Genomic DNA, 22,630 nt, shown 5'->3' on the forward strand with positions numbered 1-22,630 from the left:
AACATTATATATATTTGAATTCGGGTTTAGAGAATCTTAAAAGTAATACTTGAATCCATGTCGAGTTTTGAAGACATTTCCTTAATCTACTTTGTTACTAAATATACGATATTCATTCGAATTTGTATCTGATTTTAAAAATATTACCTTAATCTATCTCACAATCCAATATAAAATACGCTATTATATGTTATCAAGTTACATTATGAGCTGATCAAACCGATTATTTAGATTCTGAACAATTATTGTCAATTGTACCTCACAATCATACGGTAATCAGATTGGGGTCAAGAGTATTGTGTATGGCACGATTCAGATTCGTGTTTGATAGCATTTTTGGTAGTGGACTCAACGTTGCAAAAAATAATCATTTCTCGTAAAGCAGAGAATGTGCACACATTGGGTAGTCCTCAATTTTAAAGTTCCAGTGGAATCTTTCCAAATCTTTTCTTCTGAATTTTTTAGCGAAAAATGTGCAGACAGTAGGTAGTCAGTAAATAAGTTCATTGGTCGAGACTGGATCAAATTTGGGCTCAAACTTTGAGCAAGCCCTAACCAAAAATTATCTTAAATCAGTAGCATATGCTGGATGGATGGTCAACTCCGTTGTTACAACTTACAAGAAATGCTGTCAGCTTGCTTTCTGCTTCTTTGCACTACCTCTCTCTTCATCCAAGGCCTTCAATTTGTTCTTAATCGCAGCAATTTTGGCGCTGCGACTCATCTGCCCTGAGGTGCTACCAGCAGTGCCACTTTTGATTGCCTCACCTCCAGCTTTGGAAGAATTGTGTGCTGCTTCCTCCAAGTATTTCTCGCTAGCTAGACGGACCACCAAAGGGCGACCACAAGCTAGTCTCCCATGCATCTTCTCCTTGGCCAATTTAGCCTCCTGCATACTCACTTTAAATGTGGAAATCAGGAATTGCCTGAAAACAAAGAGAATGCGTAAGCGTACAACTTACCTCTTTCATGCTGTACTGGATAAAGGCAAACCCTCGTGGTTCTCCACGTTTTGGGCCACGAGTGTGCCACAAGAAGTCCTCAGATATAATCTTCCCATATGGAGAAAACATCTTAATAAGGGCACCTCTGGAAAAGAATAGTACAATATTAGTTTCCACAGATGTATTGAAATAAAAGCTTCAGTTTCAAATAATTATATTTATACTCACTCGGTTATTCTTAGATCAAGGTTACCAATGTATAGTCTGCTCTCACTCTTCTCATCTATGAAACTCCTAGGATCCTGCAGTCAGCCGTCAGCCAATTCAAAATCATGAATAGGTCCTAATAATGCACCTATCTTATTGTAAAATCATCCCATGCTAAGCTTCTTCAAACATAAAGTGCTCCAACAAGTTCAAAACATCTAAAATCAAGACAATAGAAACACATTTTGGGCACAAAAGCACAACCGACAAGCAATCACAATATGGGACTTAAAATTTTACATATTGCAATATCATATAGAAAAATGGAAGAAAATATTAACTCGATTAAGCTACATGATGGCAATCCCTTTGGGAAATGCAGAATGCATTTTTTACCCTGATGGAGCACATGGTCCCTTGAGATTTAAGAAACAAGATCCTTTTTGTAGTGTGTTTCACACAATATAACAGAACTGAAATTTCATTTTTAAAACAGCCAAGGAACAAGCAAAAGTAAGATCTGAACCAGCAAAATAGTGGCAAACTATTTAGTGGTAGGATCTAGAGACCGACATTCTATAGTTCAAAAGTAGGATGGAATACAATGTAGTAGCGAGAATTTCAAAATGCATTTCAACTCCAATATATATTAATTAATTTAAAAAACTTCACATGTAAATCAAAGATTTGTATAGTGAATTTACCATAAAATGAATAGGATATTTATGACAATTTTCGTGGCAGGTGCAAGCACGAAACACTTTCAGAAATTCAAAACATCCACAGTTTGCATCCTCCTGCAAATTCTAAACGGACAAAAATTCAAATTAACAAGAACCATTCTTCATAATTCCTTTGCTGTAGATTAAAAGAAAACACCAAATGCATCATACTATTCAGAATTTCATGTTATGTACAAACACAGACAGAAACTTATATGAAAAACTGCAATATATAAAAATGCATTGAGTTGGACATAGCCGTCAAAGGCCTAAGCCCCAGCCCTTGGCAACCTTGCCTACAAGTACTTCTGTAAGCAAATTAACCAGTAGATTACAAAAAATTAAAAAGCTTCAAGATTATGCTAACAGATCCCCAGATCAAGAAAAGCCAATAACTAGTTGTGTAATATATCTCTACACACCAGAGAAAATGAAGCTAATCATATGAATCATCAAAAAATATCAGAAGAAACTTGATTCAAATAGCAACTAAAACAATTAAAACAAGGGGGAGAAAATCATCAGGTAGGCTTAAGAAACATTCAAAGATGAAAAAAACAATGTAATCCAGAAAGTAATATTGTTCAACAGTACTTCTGATAATTTCAGAAGCATAAAACATTTTTACCTCGCTTTGTCAACAACCTGTCTTTCGAATGATCAGGTTTCATTCCAAAACTTTCCTCCATCTAGAGTTGCCGATAGAATGAATACAAAGAAGATAAGAAATTGACAGAAAAACTAGGGTCCTAACTACACCTTTAAACAGACGAAAACAGATTTCATTTTTCTTTTAATTCGGACTGAACTTATCTACTTACCAGAAACCTCCTAATACCCTGTACATAAATAACCAAGGACAGCAAAAAACCTCTAATTTTTCTTCGTCTTTTTCAAACAGAAATTTCATTATCCGCATAGGATTAAAACCACTTGAAATTCCATTGTCTACGTAAAGTACAAAGTATAACATTCAGAAATTTCCAGGAAAGAACCTGTATAAATATTAAAGTAATAAAAATTTTCTAACCAGAAAATGAAAGAAAAACCCTAACTACCTTTGTTTAGGAGGGTCGAAACAGGGAATTTCATCGGTGAAAAAAGAAAATGAAAAACAATAATGGATGATTATTCGAATAACTTACGGGGATGAAACTTCGCGTTGAGACTTGAGAGAGAGAGATCTTTCTAATACTGAGAAGGAGTAGCAACTTCCCCAATTGGCGGCCCTTTGGGATTCCAAGTTTTACAGATTCACCGTACTAGCCTCCCAATGGCCAAGGGAAAAAGGTAAAATATTAAAGAAAGCCATCCGCCTTAGAGCGACACCGTGTATATCCAAGCCAAGCAGGTCATTTGCATGAGAAACGACGTCGTAAAAACTGACATCTAAGAAGTTTTTAGGTTGGGTTTGGTCGGCTGAGTAGACAGAAATAGAACATAATAATTATTATGTGATAATATAATGAGATAAAAATAAAATAAAATAACTATTAGTTAATTTGGTATGATAAAAAGATAAAGACATAAATAATTATTATAATTTATTATAGTGTTTGGTTGATAATAATAATTTTGAAATAAGAAAATAATAAAAAATAAAAAGATAAAAATATAATTTATTATATATATGATTATTTAATTTTATTAGATTTTTAAATATTAATAATTTAGAATTAATTTAATATATTAATAGTTGATCATTTAAATATTAAATATTAAATATTTTATTTATAATTTAAATATTATTATGATTAAAATATTGATAATTGTTTAATTAATTTTGTAATTTTAAAATATTATTTTTATAATATAAATTAAATTTTTATTATTATTTTAATTTTTAAATAACAATAATTGATAATTTATATATTAATACTTTATGTATAATTTAAATGTTATTATGATTAAAATATTGATATTTTCAATTTATTTTTAAATTTTAAATATTATTTTTTACAATATATAATTAAAAATTAGAGAAAAAGAGAAAGGCAGGGAATGAAGGGAGAATGGGAGGAGGGAGAAAAAAAAAATAATGTTTTTTATATAGGTAAGGTTGTAATTTTACAAACTTGTAAAGGGTATTAGTTTTTATCATTTTTTAAGACTATTTCTCGATTATGAAAATAGATAATATTTTGGGGGGGTTGATNTTATTTATTTTATTAATTTATTTGTTTTTAAATATGAATAATTTATAATTTATTTTATTAATAATTGATAATTTAAATATTAATATTTTATTAAAAATTTGAATCAAGAGAGAGGAGGAGGAGAGAGGAAAAAAATAATATTTTATACAAATAAAGTTATAATTTTTCAAACTTGTAAGGGATATTTTTATCTTTATAATTTTTTGAATTTATTCCTAAATTATGGAATAGCTAATACCATAGGGGAGGATGGTATTAGCTATTCCTTAGTTTTAGAGGATTTTGGAAAATAGCCATTCTTATGGAATGACTATTCTTTGGATTATTTCTCAACCAAATAAATGAACCAAAATTCCTTAAAAATAAAGTCATCCCTCAAACCAAACATGCTATTATTCTTTAACGAAGAACAGCTATGCTTTTTTATATATGATTTTTTTTCTCTATTTTAGCATAATTGAGTTCGAAGGTGGCATGTTGATTGGAAAATACAAGATCCAGTCCTAAAATATTTAAGACTTTGGGATGTTGTTAAATGAGTTTACAATGGACTTATTTTAATTTAACCAATTTTACTATTACGGATTTGAAATTGAAAGTTTGAATAAATTAAGATGAAAATATTCTTATGAGTAACAATATATTGTTAATTTTAAAAGTTTTATAAAGGAAACATATTTGTGTTGTTATATTATAATCAATGAATTTATTAATTCAAATATTGATAACTTAATAGATATAACTAAATAATTTTTAGGTTACAAATATAACTTTTGAGAAACTCTTAAGGAAATAATTTAAAAAAATTAAAAAAATCTTTAAAAAATTCTAAAAAAAACTATATTTTATCCTTTTTTTAAAACACAATAAATTTTTAGAAAATATCTATCTATCAATCAATCAATCTCTTTTTCCTCTCCTCCTTTATGCAAATTACCATTCTCTAACGCAAATCACGATCTATCTCATCTATTTATCGTTACAAAAATTATTAAAATAATAAAAAATTCAGTAACAAAAGAACAAAATCTATAATTTTTTTATTTTTTTTAAGAATAAGAAAAAAATTTAAAATTTAAAATTATATTTAGATGCTATTTAAAAATTTTCTCTCTTATTCACTAAAAAAAAATTTTAATGTCAAATATATCGTTTCTTTTTTCTCTTTTTTTTTTTTGAAATTGAATATATTAATAAAAATCTAATAAATTTGTTCTGTTTCTTAAATTGTATATAAACTTAAAGCAGACTTATTTCGTTATAATTTATTAGGTGATTGAAAATGATATAAATACCGTTTATGGTAATTTTAACTGAAATTAAAATTTATATAATTTATTTGGTTAAACAATTTATGTTTTAATTTAATTTTAAAATTTATTTTTTATAAAAAATTTATAATAACTTTTAAACTAAAAAAGATAATCTAAATAGGCTCTTAATCCACATTAATGTGAAAAGTATTCTTTAACATAATCAGATTATTAAAGCTATTCAAAACCTTAAACCGCTTGATTGGTTAGGTGTTGCGAAAACAAATTGCAAACTTCAGAGCATCACGAACCAACAGTAGAGAGTGGAGAAACGTTCGCAAAAAGAGTCATATTTGTCGGCAATCATAATTAGTAAGCCTGAATAGTACGATGCGTCAGATTCACGCACTACCTATGCCTTGTACACACAGTTCATATAAACACTCTTTAATTCAATGATTGAGGTTGACAACGTTGTTTTAATGTTCTGTTAAGGGCAAATTTCATGATATGTTTTGCACAAAGCCTTGGTAGGCAAGGGAAAAAGTGATCTTTCCACCAACCAACTCAAAATTTCAACGATTTTGGCCCACCACCACCATTCTTGCAATGTCTACCTGCATTTTCATACAATGAATGAGCGATGCTGGATTCTCGCTAGCTGCAAGGCAGTAGTAGTTAGATTAGGACATCTGGAGGCGTGAAGAGAATAAAATCCGAGGTTATTATATTGTTAAAAGCAGAGCATGATTGTTTAGGAGGATCAAAATCGCTATCTTGGAGTTTTTTAGTTGATGCCACCCGGCAACCCTGGGTACCGTAGCTTAGGTGTCCATAAACGCTTTTAAGGATGTCGTTGGAAAAAGTTACCTTGGCTTAGCATTTATCGCTGTCCTGGCAAGCACACAACTGCTCTCCAAGTGACGACCTCTTTTCGTGTTAAAGCGATCGATGTCGACTACCTCCATTTGTTATTTGCCAGCTGTTTTTACTGATTTTTTTTTATCAATCACTTATAATTAATATTAAATATCTAATTCATTAATTAATGTATATTTTTTATTTTTAAATATAAAATTCGAATTCTATTTTTTAAATTCTAAACTAATAATTTACAACTGATAAAACCCATATTTTTAGTTTTAGAAGAATGAGTATTTGAGTTAAGTCGGAGTATTATATTAAACAGAGTTCTACAGTCTATTATAGGTTAGAACAATACGAAAGATCAAACTTTATGACCTGAGAGACTCCCCTAACCAAGTATGACACTTCCACCAAGCAAGCAACCATCCAAGTATAAATGCTACGTATTCATATTTATTTTTCTTTGGAAAGATTTGCCAACAAACTTAAACATTGGATCAATGCGGTCAGCCAACCAACCGTCAGTACAAATTTTATTTTTAAAGTTGACATGATACATAGCCGATTATTCAAACCAGGTTTACCGTCTAGGAAGAGTGAAAGAGAGAAGGCTTGTCCCTTTCTCCCACGTCTGTTGGATACCTCAAGTTATGTACAAAACTAGAAAGGATACAACAACAACGCTTATAAAACTTCTTCCCAAAACTGGACAGCTGTTCTCAAAAGACAATAATGCTGAATCTGCAAAGCTTAGCAGCAGGTGCCATAGTTGGTTCTAATGCCAGTGAGTAAAAACAAAATACAGTATTAAATGTGCATGTCTGGGAAACTCATCCTCGTGATTTTGAAAAAACGACAAAGGGAAATGGGCAACACCGTCTCTTTTCTCGTCCATTTTAAAGTTCAAGGAGTCTAGATTGAATTAATACTATAAATTTCTAGGCATGTGATGCATAAATGCAAAAACGAAAACGGAAACACACGCAGCCCTACTGAAATGTAACTGTGCTGCCAAATGTCAGGAAAGAGTTAAATAATCTGTAATGCAGCCATTACTACATTGAAGAAAAGGTCAGTTAAAAAGGTAAAATGATTTTGGATATTCTCCGATACTTGAAGCAAAAACTTAATTGGTAAATTGTATGTATACCAAAATTTGAATGTGTATGGAAAGGGAGAAAATTGATTTTGTTCATGTAAATCCAAAAAGAAGAAATAAAAAAAGAAGAAGGGAAGTTAAACTTGATAAAATGAGAGTTTTTTCTTGTGAATGCCTCCAGGGAGTGAAATCAGCAAGAATACAGTGGAGAGGGAGTAAAAGTCAATTTATTTGGCTTCTACATGTTTCTGCCCTTGGTTCTTGGCATGAACTGAAGGATTTGGGTGGTGATTTGCCCATGCTCCACTGGACCATAGTAGGAAAAAAGCCATGGTTTCTCCTATTTGTTATCCAGCACTGCAACAAGAGCACTTTGCACGAATGTGAACGGTCCAAAAAATTGCTTTGAATATTCCGGAAAATCCATCAACTTCAATAGCCAAGCCTAGTGTCTCCCACACTTCTCAAAACTTCCAACTCAAAACTCTAGTGACCCAGCTTCTTCAAAAGCAGTCTTTCTTCTTCACCACTTTACCATTATATATTCCAATGTCTTATATTTTCTCTCTTTCTCTTGAAGAACCCAAAAGAAATCATTTTAACCCACCTTCCATGGATGCCAAAAGGATTTTACTTTTCTCTCTAACTTTCCTTTCACTCCTTTATTTCTCTGCATCTTTCCTTCCCACAAACAATTTTCTCGTCAACTGTGGATCAAACGCCAACACGTCATTCTATAACCGCATCTTTCTAGCTGATTCAGCCAAACCAGGTTCACTTTTCCTCTCAGCAGAGCGATCTGTTTCACTCACTGACCGAAGCCCATCTCCAAATACACCCATTTTGTACCATACGGCCCGAGTTTTCACCACGGACTCAAGCTATAAGTTCAACATCAAGAAAAATGGGACAGGGATTCACTTGGTACGTCTCCATTTTTCCCCATTTCAAGCTCAAAATTTTAACTTAGCATCTGCCAAATTCAATGTCGTGGCTAATGGCTTCTTGTTATTGAGTGGTTTTAGTGCTAACAGTGTGCTGCTTAAAGAGTATTTATTGGAAATAGATGGCAACGTTCTTGAAATTATGTTTAGTCCTGTGGGTGATTCTGGTTTTGCATTTGTTAATGGAATTGAGGTATTTTCAGTTCCTAAAGACTTTATAATTGATGATGGAGCTAGGTCGGTTATTGCTAACGGAATTGAAGAGTACAAGAACTTAACATCACGGGTTTTAGAGACTGTTCATAGGATTAATGTTGGCGGTTCAAAATTGACACCTTTTAATGATACTTTGTGGAGAACCTGGATCCCTGACGATGGCTTTCTTGTGTTTAAACCTGCTGCAAAACGAGCAGTCAGCACTCATTTACCAAATTATCAGAGTGGTGGTGCAACCCGTGAAATTGCACCAGACAATGTTTATATGTCAGCACAGCAGATGAACAGGGATAATTCATCATTGAATGGTAGATTCAATATCACTTGGGATTTTCCAGTAGGTTCACAAGGTGCTCCACACTTAGTTAGGTTGCATTTTTGTGATATTGTCAGTCCTGCACTTAATCAGCTATACTTTGATGTATATATCAACAATTACTCTGCTTATCGGGATCTGGATTTGTCGATGCTTACATACCATGTGCTTTCATCTCCAGTCTACATAGATTTTGTTGCGGATTCGGATGATTCAGGGGTTATACGAATAAGTGTTGGACCTTCAGATTTGAGCACTCCTTCGAAAATTAATGCTATTCTAAATGGGGTGGAGATCATGAGGTTGGTAAATCTTAAAGGTTCACATGTTGGGTCTAATAAGAAAAACGTTTGGATTTTGGTGGGTTCTATTGTTGGAGGCATTGTTATCTTTTGTTTGGCTGCAGTTGCAATTGTGCTTGCATTTAAATGCAAGAAGAAGAAACCAAAACCACCAAGACGTGCAGAAAGTGCTGGCTGGACACCGCTACGTGTATATGGGGGCAGTTCATATAGTAGAATGTCTGAAGGGACTGTTACTACATCTCCTGGCCCTAATGGATATCACAGCTTGAGAATTCCTTTTGTTGACATACAAACGGCAACTAACAATTTTGACAAGAGTTTGATTATTGGAATGGGTGGATTTGGTATGGTTTACAAAGGGGTCCTTAGAGACAATACTAAGGTTGCTGTAAAGAGAGGTGTCCCTGGGTCAAGGCAGGGCCTCCCAGAATTCCAGACTGAGATAACTGTTTTGTCAAAGATTCGTCACCGACATCTTGTTTCACTTGTTGGATATTGTGAAGAACAGTCAGAAATGATACTGGTCTATGAGTACATGGAAAAAGGGCCATTGAAGAATCATTTATATTGTTCAAAACATCCTCCTTTGTCATGGAAGCAAAGGCTTGAAATATGCATTGGCTCAGCAAGAGGTCTTCACTACCTCCATACTGGTTCAGCACAAGGTATCATTCATCGTGACATTAAATCTACCAATATATTGCTTGATGAAAATTTTGTGGCCAAGGTTGCTGACTTTGGTCTCTCGAGATCTGGCCCATGTCTCAATGAAACCCATGTAAGTACTGGGGTGAAGGGTAGCTTTGGGTATCTTGATCCTGAGTATTTCCGGAGACAGCAGCTTACTGATAAATCAGATGTTTATTCATTTGGGGTTGTGCTTTTTGAGGTACTTTGTGCTAGGCCCGCTGTTGATCCATTGCTTACTAGGGAGCAGGTGAACTTAGCAGAATGGGCTATGCAGTGGCAGAAAAAAGGCATGCTTGGGAAAATAATTGATCCGCACCTTGTGGGACAAATAAAGCCTTGCTGTTTGAAGAAATATGGAGAAACAGCTGAGAAATGTTTGGCTGAGTATGGTGTTGATAGGCCAACTATGGGTGATGTCTTATGGAATTTGGAGTATGCACTTCAGCTTCAAGAATCAGGGCCAGAAGAACCACGGGAAGGCAGCAACATGAATGGAATGGATTGTCCAACAACTAGTATTACTCCATCTAGCAATGCCAGGACAGAGAAAGATGACGGTAGTGTTAGTTCAGACATAACAACAAGCCAAGTGTTTTCGCAATTGATGACAAAAGAAGGCAGATAGTTTAAACAGTCAATCCTGCATAGACACAATCAAGGTCACTTCTCATTCTCAAAAATTTCTACTAGAATATATACATATTGGAAGTTTTAATTGAAGTTTAACCTTCTTTCTTTCCTTCAATATTTTCTTGTATTGTATCAAAGCTGCATCTTAGCTGTACGGTTATTATCATTCTTATGTAGTAAAAGTAATGGGTTTAAAATAGTTTTTCTTTTCAGTTCCTTTCAAATTGTTGTATATTCAGGATATAGATAACTGTTGTGATCCTAAAGAAAATGTAAATTTCTCTCCTCTCCTTGCTTTTGTTGGTTGAGTTGTTAAGTTGAAGCATAATTATGTTGATGTTGGAAATGGATACTTGCATGGAATTCACAGCAGTAGTCAGTACTGGTTAAGTGTATAATTGTTTGAACTTTTTCGTCCTGGAATTTGAATCAAAACCAGCATTAGGTTACTAAAAGTGAAAAATTAACTGAGAAAAATAAGTTTTGAAAGCCTGTCTAGTATTTATATAGATACATTCAGATCATTTGGTGACAAACTAAGGCAACACCTCAATATAATGTTTTCTTGCCCATGTGGACAAACTAAGGCAACACCTCAATATAATGTTTTCTTGCCCATGTGACTTCCATGTGCCCTATTTCATGATAAATCCAAGTCCTGCAAGAAATTCATAATGCTTGCTTAGGATAATTGTTGCCACCTCTTGTGATACCGATCAACTGTTTAGGATAGAGCGTGAACATGAATTTTGTATCTTTCTCTTATCTGCTGGGGGCCTGGGGCCTATTACTGAAGTTGTCAGCAAAAGTTTAGCTATGTAGAGACTTCCTCTGGCTGATCTCAACTGTGAAGTCAAGACACATACCACTAGGCAACTGGCTTTAATTACATCATTGTCACCTAGGGAAACCTTTGGCATCATGTACCGAAACAAAGCACATGCCAATGGAAATTACGTTTTCGTTTTCTTTATGTTTTCAGTTTCCTTTTATAAGAAAAAAAAATAGGGGTTTCAATTCAACTTCAATGTTTTGAGTTCTGAACTATTGATTTCTAATTTGAGCTCTAAACTTCATTTATCTGTCAAGTTATGCCTTATTTATCATCATGCTGTTATTTTATTTCAACCTTGAAATGGTCAGCGCATGCTACTACAATAATAAAGTTATGTAATGATCTTTATGGTTCTTTGATTTTTGCCATATAAAGTAAGATGAACGGGAATTTCGACACGAATTGGGTGGCAGACAAGTTTAAGGTTCTTAGAGCAGAGGTTTTGTTTGGTTTAATTGAATCTATGTGTGCGTGCACGCACGTTTATGTATGAAGAGACCCTAAGATCACTGTTCTCAGAGAGGAAGCTCACTGTGAAATGGTTTGATATGAATGGCAACAATCTCAATCTGTAGCATTCTTGTTCTACTAGGACTTTTTAACGTTCCTTAATTTTCAGAGTACCAATCAACTGCACAGGGCCCATGGGCCCTAGTCCAACTGTACCTACATTCTCTGAAGCAAATCCACTCTGGATGGAGCAGGAAGGTAGGCCAGCCTTGAGCCTTGCCAGTGCTAGTCCCCACCATTTTTTTGTTCTTGCTAAAGTAGTCCCCGCTTGGACTAGGCGCAACTTCATGCCTTAATAATTCTCAATATAATTAACTTTATCTACTTTTGGTTTAAAAAATTATTTTGTAGCTTTGGCCCACTTCCAGGTTCCAATTTACAAAGGCACATGCATTCGCCCTTTTCCCTTCTTAGTATTAGTATTTTTTTTAATTTACCTAAAAACCCGCACCACTATTCTCTTTGCAAGAAAATCAACAAAAAAGAAGGTTAATAAGTGTTTGGACTTATAATGAATTGTTTTTAATTTGATGATAATAATGAGATTAAATGTAAAATTTTTAATTAATGTTTATAGGCACCCCAATCCATCAACAAAATATAATGAAACTGAATTACAAAAAATAATATACTTGTAGGTTTTGACATGGTAGCAGAAAAAAAATAAACGAAGTTGGATAAGAATCATTTTCATTATTAAACAATAAAGAAGATATTCACTATTTCATTTTAAGGTAAGTTAGTATATATTGAAAAATAAAATTTTAATATTTTAAATAAAATAAAAAATACGTGTGTCTTGCTTAAAATTTATGAAAAAAAATACTAGATATCTCTTCTTTTTGTTTAATAGTTTATATTATACTTTCCGAGGCGGGTTATTTCTTCAAAGTTCAAATGCGGGGAGGGCCAGGACAGAAAAGGTCATAAAGGTCATTTCAGAAAAGATGTCGGTGTCTGGGAGTTAATAATTGCGTAACGTGACAACGTGGGGCATCTTATCTGACTCGGGGCTTCTAATCAGCAATCAGTCACAAACTCAGTGCCCGACAGTTGTATAAAAAGAGGGAAGACATATCAAACCACCTGCCCGTTTTGTAATTTTTATCATCTCCCAAGGGCCATTTCAAAATTCCCGTCATTTTCCTCTATAAGTATCCTTCTTATCGCATAACAACCGAAATATCCGTACACTTGACAGTTTTCGGTCCAAATTTTAAAAACTTTGCAAAACCTTTAAAAAAAAAAAAAGGAAATCTGTATCTCTCTCTAATCTAAACCTTTTGAGAATTAGAATTAGAAAGAGATTCCGGGATTTGAGCATTTCGAGGCAAAAAGGTTACTCCTCACTGTTATGTAAAAAAATATTGTACATTAAATTCCAAAAGAGAGCGAAAATGCGAAGTGCGATGGAGTGAGCATGCACTGAGTCGGAATTGAATCGCTGGATATCGAAGCTGAAAGAGAGAAAAAAGAGAGTCGGGGTTAGGGTTTTCTGGTGTGTGAAAAGATTCGAATCGAGAAGAAGAGAGAGGCTAGGGTTTTGGCGGTGAAGATGACGGAGGTCGTATTACATATATACGATGTGACGAACAGTGGATCGGATAAAACGAACAGCACGATCGTTCAAATCAACAAGATCTTCAAGGATGGAATCGGCCTCGGCGGCATCTTTCACAGCGCCGTTCAGGTCCTTCTTTCTCACTCTCTTTTTTTAATTTTGCATTTCTGTTGGATTCTTTCACGGTGTGCTTAAATGAGATCTAGGGTTTCTGGTTGGGAAATTCTGACTTTGTTTTTGAGTTTCTAGCGTTTAACTTTGTTCAATTAAATAATGCAAATGTTTCGATGATGATTGTAATTTGTAAATAAGATCTGTCGTTCTGGTTGGTGCATTCAAGTATAATGTAGGTAAAGATTTATTTCAGAAAGGACGGCTTTAAATCTTTTAAATAAATCTTTATTTTGATTAAAATTAGTTTCAAGGTAGCTGGGAAAGGAAAAGAGATTGCTACAAAGAAATAATTGATAGTTACTCTGCAGAGTAATGGCTTATATCATCACTGTTTCTTTTGTGGCCTGGGAATCCTATTATTATTATCTGACATTGAAATATTGTTAGTGTATTTATTATTATAGCAAATTCACCTAAAGAAATGCTGAGATTAGGGAGTATCCTCGTGTGTGGCCAAAGTTCTATACAGCAGACGATTATGGTAGTCTTTACAAAGTTTTAAGTGAAAGGTTCTGCAGCTGTTTTACCATAGAGGATGTTGCAACTAGATGTTAGGTCTTAGTGAATTACTTTTATCTATTTCTGGTATTATTTCTGAAAGAATTTATAGAATATTTGCCACTGTATTACTTTATCTTGGAGAATCTTGCAACTGAACCATGTTAGTGGGAAAAGACAAAGAGAACAGTTTCTCTTCTGATTTCTTGTAGTTATTGGTACTGGCAATGGTTATCTTCATTTTTGACCAATTTAGGTTCAGTTTTTTCATTAATCTTGTTGTTCATCATTGTTTTCTATAGTCTAATTTTGTTAATATCAGTAACACATTGGATCAGGATACCTATGTGTATATGTAAAATATCCCTTTTGTGGATATCACTTCTTCAAAGTGAACATTTTGAAATGGTATTTATGCGGTTAGGTTTTTGGTATCAAATGGGTATTCATTTTGGTTGTCAACTTCTCATGATTCTTTCTTTGTTGTAAATTTGTTATTAATGCCATTCTTTTTGTCAAGCATTGTTGAGTGCTGTGCATTTGATGGTAAGATGATAATAACTTTATTTGCCCAATTGACAGGTATATGGAGATGAAGAATGGTCTTTTGGCTTCTGTGAGCAAGGTTCTGGGGTTTTTAGTTGTCCTTCTAGCAAAAATCCAATGTACACATATCGTGAGTTCATGGTCCTTGGAAGAACTAACTTTTCAATATTCAAGGTAAACCAGATCTTGCGGGAACTTAGTAGAGAATGGCCTGGAAGTTCCTATGACTTGTTATCCAAAAATTGCAACCACTTCTGTGATGAGTTCTGCGAAAGGCTTGGTGTCCAAAAGCTTCCAGGTAAACTTAATTTGAGATTTGTTGTATTCTTGTAAATGGGTTGAACGGCTGTAGTGTCCCTAGTGATTACTGCTTCTATCCATGTAACTTTGTAGCCCACTGCCAGATGGCCAAGTTCTTTCATAAGCTTAGTTGAATTTTTGAGGAAATTTATTTTTTCATGCACAATGTTCCTTTATGAAAGTCACTATTCTGCTGTTGGATTCAATTGTTCAATGAAAATTAAGTATATTTAAACAAAATTATGTGCCTGACCTCATGAAACTTAGGTCTGGCCTTGCTTGATGTCAAGTGGTGGAGAATGTTGAGTTTCATGTCAACTATTAGCTTATGAGTGCAAAATATGAGCTGAGTGCTTTGCTGCTCCAGTTCTATCATCTATGTGCTTTAGTGATAAACTTGAATATCTAACAGAAAACTATTTTAGGGTCTGGCTTGGGTACCTACCTTATTCTTAGTTAGGGTGGCTAGGGGCAATCATATTACTTTCATTTAACTTTGTATGCAGGCTGATGGGTGGCTCTGGCTGTATTTGAGGAGATTAAATGTGGTCACTGGTCGTTAAGAATGAATATGGCATGTCTTTTGTCAGTGTCATTTCAACTTACAGTAGCTTGGTTGTTCTCACAATTTTTGTAACAGGTTGGGTTAATCGTTTTGCCAATGCTGGTGATGCTGCTATAGAAATAGCAGAAAACACTGCTGTACGGGTGAGATTCCCTCCTTTAGTTCGTGATTGTAAATCTCTACCTTTCTAGGACTAAACGAACGATGCCTGCAAACATATACTCATCTGATCCTTACAAGATTTTGTGTGCTTTAGTTGTAGATGTATGCACTATTCAGCTTTATTCCTTACATCACTTGGTCTTCTTTCAATATGTCACTTGACTTGAGTATGAGTATTGTTTGATGTGTTCAGTTGTTATTAGGACTGGTTGTCTGTTTTAAATGCTTCTTGTTTTCATATCTTGTTGAAAGGTGTTTGCCTTGAAACTTTGTGAAAATAGAAGGTGGTTATTAGCATCTTCTGATTGTGAACTACATTATTATCCTGACATTGCAAGGATAGAAGATACTTACAGACAAAATTTGTGGTAATTCTCTTTTTTGCTTTTTTTCTCACCTTTCCTGCTGTCTAGTCTTTTGTGAATTTAAATTGCTGTCTACAATTTTATCCTGAAATGCTAACTACGTTGTTATTGTGGTTGTGAATTCTCAAGCATAGATAAATTGCAGTAAAGTTCTTTCTCACTTCTTCCCTCCTCTGTACATTCTAGTTTTTGGTGCATGTTGTGTTCAAGTTTGCAGTAAATATTGCCCTGAAACTTAAACTAATTATTAGGCAGAGATATGAAATGTCCTAAAGGTTAATGGTTAGAAGTTTAGACTGCGGCTATGTTTAGTGCTTAAATTTGTTGTAATGTTAATTATTGCAGTTGAGACAAGCCAAGACTGAGATAGTATCAGCCAGCAAAGTGGCATATCGATTCCTTGTTGGTGTTACTTCTGGTTCTAGTGGTAGTAGCGATTCCCCTGGCAATTCAAACAGAGGAACTCCCAGATTTCAAGCAGCTTGGTTCAAAAACCTCATCACTACTGGTGCCAAACCATCGAGCAGTTCTGAAATTGAGACTCAGGATGGCAATATCCTCCAACAGCACCAGCAACAGAATTCTGCCCGGACAGTGCGACAAAATTCTCAAGATTCGGAAAGACCGCTACGACAGAGTTTTCAAGATTTGGAACGACCATTGCAACAGAATTCACAAGATTCAGAACAACCACTGCAACAGAATTCACGGCATGAAATATGACGAAAATGTTTTGTGTAAGTCTTCTTATGTGTACTAGTTGAAACTCTGCAAAGCCAATCAAGTAGCTATTCATTGTGTATGAATGTAAAATGTTCATTTGTTGCCCCAGTTGAAATTTTCAAAATTATACCACGTGGACTGAAGTACATGGAAAAGACTCAATCGAGTACTCTTTCTGAAAACTCTCATCTCGTGCGTGGGGCTGGGCCAGTGTTCATTTGTTCCCACTAGAGATAGCCAATGTGTAGTAGGTAACTTTGAAACTTTTCTCTACAAGCTTTTTATAAAGTGATTCTGATTCCAAATTACTTGTGTGCAACAAATGGTTGGATGGAACCCAACTACTATCAAAAGGGCAATCCTGGCAGCGCAAGCACCTCGACAGTTAGCAATAACCAACAGTCAATTTGTTTAAGAGGCGTTGAAGGGTTTTCAACTTGTTAAACGTGATTGTGGGTTTATGCACATCCTGCAAGTTGTAATAACTGTGCAGTAATGCAAGCATCTAATGTGGGATAAGCAGGGAGCAGCAACTCAACTACCACCACAGCATAACCAGAGGTGGGGAGTAGAAATTTTTAGGAGAGACTGAAAATTGAACTATTAGTATTTCTACTATATAAACATGGGATACCGGGTTTATCTACAGAGCTCTAGTAACAGCTAGCAATTTATGTAATTAAATAATTTTATTTAGGCTCGTCTGATTGATATTTTGATTATTTGCTTTTGGCTTTTTGGTTTTTTTTTTTCAAAAAGAAAAAAAAAACCCAAAAGCATCAACCAAAGGCAAACCTTATTTATTGAAATCCTATCCTTGTTAACCTTAAATTTTGGAGAGTTCAGATAACGAATAATCCCCTTGTACAAAAAAGAAGAAAAGTTGGATGAAATACTCTCCAGTAACATTTAAAGAAAGGATCAATGCTCTGTCCATTGCACTATGGGTTCAGGAGTAGACAGTGGTGTTCTAGTGACACAATGGATTCAAGGGATGGTAGGAAAGGCTCTGAATTTCTGATATATAACAGCACGGAAAGAAATTGTTCTAGCAGACGCCCATATTCAAGCATCATTGTCTTATACTTCTAGTCTAGTTTCTTCAAGGCCAGTCTTGTCGCAACGTCGCACTCCCTCTCATTGATACTACCTTCCCACCCACCCCTACTACATGGGCAAAAAACAATAAAAGACACATGAATGGTGATACTTGAAAGTAATGGAAATGGTATTGAGAACATTAAAAAAATTACAAATTTAATAAAAGAATGACAGGCAAGATTAATTTGAATAAACAACAACAATTCATTATATTCTTAATAAATCAACAACACACTAAATCAATTGTCCAATACATAAGACTCTTAACATCTGTACTAATGCATTGAAATGGTGAGAGCAAGTCCATTCATGGCTTAAAAGTTTAGTCAAAATCATTCATGTTGGGGATAAAGAAAAAGGTCAACAGAAGATCACTATGAAGAAACAGACCATTTGATAAAATGGTAAACATGAGAGCAGGATAGTGCAACAATGTTCAATACAGAAGAAGCAATAAGAACAGATGACTGACAGAGTCAAGACATATATATACAGAGCCATTATTCATAGCTATGAGCAAAGACTCCAAGCAACATGGCAACATAACAACAAAACACTTGTCTAGCCTCTCAACATCCCATTGAGGACAATCGTGTCTACCTCTGCATCCTCTGTGATCTGGAGCGCTGAAACAGCCTGTGCTGCAATAAGACCAGCTGAAAGTCCTGCACTACCCCAGCCTTCATCCTCAAGATACGGAGCATGTAGATCCCTTCCATAAGCTCCATATGAGAAGGACCAATCATTGTTTCCCAACTCAGGCCACTCACATCCAGCTGTATATGCATTAGAGACCCACCCTTCACAGTTTGTGTGAGCCTGATGCGGTAGGCAAGCTCTCCCTCTACCCATAAATAGATCAAAATTGCCGGCATAATCCCAACGGTTGAACCCCTCTTCCTTGTTTAGCATAATCTTACATGAATCATCAGAGTCTTCACCAAGTAGGACATGTAAAGCAACAGCTTCAGCAATTGCAGCACCTTCCTCATCAAGCCTCTGCTGTTCTTCCTTCTTTTTCTGTTTCTTTTTTTCTAGTTCAGAGCGGATGGCTGCAGAAGTAGCAAGGGCTTTCTCCAAGCGCCTCTTTTTCTTCTCAGCCTGTTTAATACGATCCAACTCATCTTTCACCTGCTTCTTTTTCGCTTTTCTCACTACCGGTTGCACTTTATTGCATGCCTTGTTATCCATGAAAATTAAAAAGCTTTAAACACAGACTTCTGTTTACTCAGGATTTTTTTTCTTTAATAAGGTTCCTCTAAATTGTATACATTTCCCTATAAAGCTGTCTTTTTTCCTCTTTTACCTTTTTCTTTCAAAAAAACTTTCGATACTACCTATTTCTAAATAATTCCCTTATTGAGAACTAATATAATCCTATAACACCAAGACTACACCCACTCAGGTCTGTAGGAATATCTCATTTTACGTACAATGCAATCCCAAACAGAAACAACAGGAGAACACAGCAGAGCAGAATGGTATGTATTCACAGGCCCATCCCTTGGCAGCATCCTTCCTAATTTCCCACAACCCTTGCATTTACCCATCTTCTGCACACTGTGAGAACCAATAAGCTTATCCCTGTTGACAAATCAATAACTCTAGTCCAGTTCAAACAACTCACATGGCCTTCCCCACTGCAGTGAAAGTGGAACAACATTTAAGTCATCAAAACATGAAAGCAAACTTCATTGCAAAATTACACCGACACACATGCACACACAAAGCAGCAGATAATATGGACAAAAATACTAAGACAATCATAAACTGCACTCTTTGACAGTTCAACAATAATTAGGAGTTCAAGTGCTCCACAACAAAACTTCATGGAAAGAACTAATACATTGAACTTAAATAACACACTCAATAAAATTATCCAGCACCATTAATTAAACAGAGAGAGCCATTGAAATGAACTGCTACACGTGGGTCATGGACTCATGCTGACTTAAATGTAAAATCTCTGGAACTACAGGATAAGCAACACATAAATGTCCAGGTAATGGTGAGACAAATTACTATAAGCATATAACTATTACGGAACAGTTAAATTCCCCATGCAGTTAACATGTGAAGCCTCAATGTGTAAATATAAAGTAAATTAGAGCAGACAATTATCCGTGATGAAATTAAAACAGAGAAGCAAGAGCACCATCAATAGATACATAGTACAACCGAGTGATATGAAGTCAATTCCAGAAACCTAATCGATAAAATAGTTTAAAAGTTCTTTGCCAGATTGACGACATTGATTAAGAGCAATAAGACAAATAATCCCCAGCATATAAGATTGCTTATTTCTACAAGTAGTGAAATGTGTAAAAACAAAAACCCACTTGCTAAAACATCAGATATTTGAACCCCGACTCGATCTAACCCAACGCCAAAAAAGGGCTGAAGAGGATAAGACAGCTTTATTTGGTTAATAAAGTTTAATACGTTTACCATGTTATATCCAATCTCAATTTCATTTTCCTCTCTTTTTCCTCAACCTTCTCGCGAGCCAAACAGACGCGCCAACTGGATCTGTCCTATTAGTTGTAATAAAACCCTAAATTTAACTGAAATTAGCACAGTACCATTATTGAAATTACATGATCCACTCGACCGAGATGCACAACAACCATACTTTATCAAAATAAATCACTGCAAAACCATAATTCGCATCAGATCCAAATATCCATTAATCAAAACCACGCAAATCTTGACCCCAAAAGACAGAAAATTCAAACAATAATTAAAAAAAAATCCACCATCCAAAACCAAGGGGCAAGATTTAGATGAATCTAACCTTATCAAGAATGTTAAGAGGGAAAAATAAGTCTCCACCACTCCTTTTGGTATCGACAAAAATGGAAGGGAAAAGAGAGAGTAATAACTTAAGGTAGGTGTTTGGATCTACAGAAAATCAGAGAGAGTGTGAAAAAGAGCGAAAAAGAGGGATAAAATAACTGATCGGACATGAGGGAGTGGCGAAGAAGGGAATGGGTAATGGCTGTCTTTCGCCAATTGAATTGTGACACGTGACAGATAAATTTTGAGGGTAAATCTAGAATATCTGACTTTTCCCTTCGGTTGTTTAGTTATTAGGATGGGAAAACTGTGGAGTCTGCGCTGTCACGGCTAATGTCATGCCACTTGGAAAGTAGTTCGTGATGGATAGGCCTCGATCGTTGTGGGCCCACTTGGCCCAGATGATAGCAATCGTCCGATGACATTTCTCACATTTCCACGGTTGGGATTGTAGATCTGAACGGCATTGTGACTCGAAAAGGTGGAAGTTTCGTAATGAACAACTCTAAGGGTAAAATCGTAAGAGAGGCAAGAAGATTAAAAATAATATCACTGAAGCCTGAACCCGGAGTCAGTTTGTTTGGGTTTAAAGCCCATAAAGTCAAGACTGAACCCAAAAGGCCCAAATACCAGCTGTAACTCTGCTGATTTCTCACTTTCCCTGCAAGTCTGCTCCTATCAAATGATTTTCTTCTTCCTCCTCCTAAAACCCTAGCAATGCTCTCTCTGCAACTCTGTTCCGCGAACCCTAAACCGGCGTTACTAAATCCGTCATTTAAACCCTTTTTAAATCCAAGAACCCTAAAACCCCCAAAACCCTACGAAAAACGAAAGCTCATCGCCATTTCTTCAGTCCTTCAATGGAATAGAAAGCCTGAGCTGGCAGGCGAGACCCCGCGCGTGGTGGTTATAACATCCGGGAAAGGCGGGGTCGGCAAGACCACAACCACCGCCAACGTTGGACTTTCCTTGGCCCGCCTCGGATTCTCCGTAGTAGCCATCGACGCCGACGTTGGCCTCCGGAACCTAGACCTCCTCTTAGGTCTCGAGAACCGCGTGAACTACACGGTCGTCGAGGTCCTCAACGGGGATTGCCGACTGGACCAGGCATTGGTTCGAGACAAGCGCTGGTCAAACTTCGAATTGCTTTGCATTTCTAAACCCAGATCGAAACTCCCCATCGGATTCGGTGGGAAAGCGTTGGTTTGGCTGGTCGACGCGCTGAAAGCGCGTGAAGAAGGTTCTCCGGATTTTATATTAATCGATTGCCCGGCGGGGATTGATGCAGGGTTTATAACGGCCATAACGCCAGCAAACGAGGCGGTTTTGGTGACGACGCCGGATATAACTAGCTTAAGAGACGCGGACAGAGTGACGGGGCTTTTAGAATGTGATGGTATAAGGGACATAAAAATGATAGTGAACAGAGTGAGGACGGATATGATAAAGGGCGAAGATATGATGTCGGTTTTGGATGTGCAAGAGATGTTGGGGTTGGCATTGTTAGGAGTGATTCCCGAGGACTCCGAGGTTATCAGAAGCACCAATAGAGGGTACCCGCTTGTCCTGAATAAGCCACCTACGCTTGCTGGATTGGCGTTCGAGCAGGCCGCTTGGAGGCTTGTTGAGCAGGATAGCATGAAGGCTGTTATGGTTGAGGAGGAGCCCAAAAGGCGTGGATTTTTCTCATTTTTTGGAGGGTAGCCGCAAGGGGCAGTTTGTTTGGGGTGGGGTTGATCTTGGTGAGGTCTTGAGGAGCTATGTACAGTGAGTAAAGGTTGGTGGCCTTTTGATTCTTGCTAGTGATTTTGAAGTTTCTTTTGTTAGATAGCGAGGCTTGTTGTTGTAGGGTTCTGATTTCTAGGGAAGGTGTCTGTTTGTTGCATTCGGATGATCTTCACTCAATTGTATTCTTGGGGCGTGGTTGAAAATTTTGTTGTTGTGAATATATTGTTGTTTCAAGATTTTAATCTTCTGTATTTATTGAATTGAAACATTTAATTGCTCAATCAATCTATTGAATCTGATGAATCAAAATCATTAAGCTTGTAAGATTACAATGTTTGTCGAATTTGGTGAATTCATGGCTGTTGGTTTATCGTATTCAGTATCATAACTTGCGCTTATCTGTTGCTGTGAGATATG

General features: G+C 35.8%; 6 protein-coding genes across 11 annotated transcripts; 3 read left to right on the top strand and 3 right to left on the bottom strand.

The window, feature by feature from the left end:
• LOC18605621 (probable RNA-binding protein 18) lies at positions 415-3,179 on the bottom strand. 4 transcript variants are annotated; one of them, XM_018117588.1, is made up of 6 exons: positions 3,019-3,169; positions 2,502-2,562; positions 1,856-1,957; positions 1,173-1,246; positions 963-1,089; positions 415-900 (listed from the first exon to the last, which is right to left on the bottom strand). In XM_018117588.1, the coding sequence occupies exon 6, from the start codon at positions 893-895 to the stop codon at positions 632-634; it is 264 nt and encodes an 87-aa protein (XP_017973077.1). In that variant the 5' UTR covers positions 896-900; positions 963-1,089; positions 1,173-1,246; positions 1,856-1,957; positions 2,502-2,562; positions 3,019-3,169; the 3' UTR covers positions 415-631. The 4 variants fall into 4 exon arrangements, with proteins under 4 accessions (XP_017973077.1, XP_007038794.1, XP_017973078.1 ...); XM_007038732.2 differs by lacking the exon at positions 2,502-2,562 and having other exon boundaries at positions 415-889; positions 3,019-3,179; XM_018117589.1 differs by lacking the exon at positions 2,502-2,562 and having other exon boundaries at positions 1,856-1,948.
• On the top strand, positions 7,376-10,695 carry LOC18605622 (probable receptor-like protein kinase At5g24010). The gene has a single exon (XM_007038733.2). It carries the CDS (start codon positions 7,798-7,800, stop codon positions 10,342-10,344), a length of 2,547 nt encoding a protein of 848 aa, XP_007038795.2. The 5' UTR covers positions 7,376-7,797; the 3' UTR covers positions 10,345-10,695.
• Positions 12,798-17,254, top strand: LOC18605624. 3 transcript variants are annotated; one of them, XR_001927124.1, is made up of 5 exons: positions 12,798-13,384; positions 14,510-14,771; positions 15,414-15,481; positions 16,211-16,835; positions 16,943-17,254. XR_001927124.1 is itself a non-coding variant. In XM_007038736.2 (5 exons), the coding sequence occupies exons 1-4, from the start codon at positions 13,250-13,252 to the stop codon at positions 16,586-16,588; spliced, it is 843 nt and encodes a 280-aa protein (XP_007038798.2). In that variant the 5' UTR covers positions 12,798-13,249; the 3' UTR covers positions 16,589-16,602; positions 16,698-16,896. The 3 variants fall into 3 exon arrangements, 2 of the variants coding, with proteins under 2 accessions (XP_007038798.2, XP_007038799.2); XM_007038736.2 differs by lacking the exon at positions 16,943-17,254 and having other exon boundaries at positions 16,211-16,602; positions 16,698-16,896; XM_007038737.2 differs by lacking the exon at positions 16,943-17,254 and having other exon boundaries at positions 16,211-16,896.
• Positions 18,063-19,004, bottom strand: LOC18605626. Its single transcript, XM_018117569.1, has one exon. It carries the CDS (start codon positions 18,878-18,880, stop codon positions 18,251-18,253), a length of 630 nt encoding a protein of 209 aa, XP_017973058.1. The 5' UTR covers positions 18,881-19,004; the 3' UTR covers positions 18,063-18,250.
• Positions 18,834-19,314, bottom strand: LOC108661370. Its single transcript, XM_018117598.1, has one exon. The coding sequence runs from the start codon at positions 19,237-19,239 to the stop codon at positions 19,081-19,083; it is 159 nt and encodes a 52-aa protein (XP_017973087.1). The 5' UTR covers positions 19,240-19,314; the 3' UTR covers positions 18,834-19,080.
• Positions 21,065-22,525, top strand: LOC18605627 (putative septum site-determining protein minD homolog, chloroplastic). The gene has a single exon (XM_007038740.2). The coding sequence runs from the start codon at positions 21,203-21,205 to the stop codon at positions 22,187-22,189; it is 987 nt and encodes a 328-aa protein (XP_007038802.1). The 5' UTR covers positions 21,065-21,202; the 3' UTR covers positions 22,190-22,525.

This window comes from Theobroma cacao, chromosome 3 (genome assembly GCF_000208745.1).
Source record: "Theobroma cacao cultivar B97-61/B2 chromosome 3, Criollo_cocoa_genome_V2, whole genome shotgun sequence".
Taxonomy (NCBI): domain Eukaryota; kingdom Viridiplantae; phylum Streptophyta; class Magnoliopsida; order Malvales; family Malvaceae; genus Theobroma; species Theobroma cacao.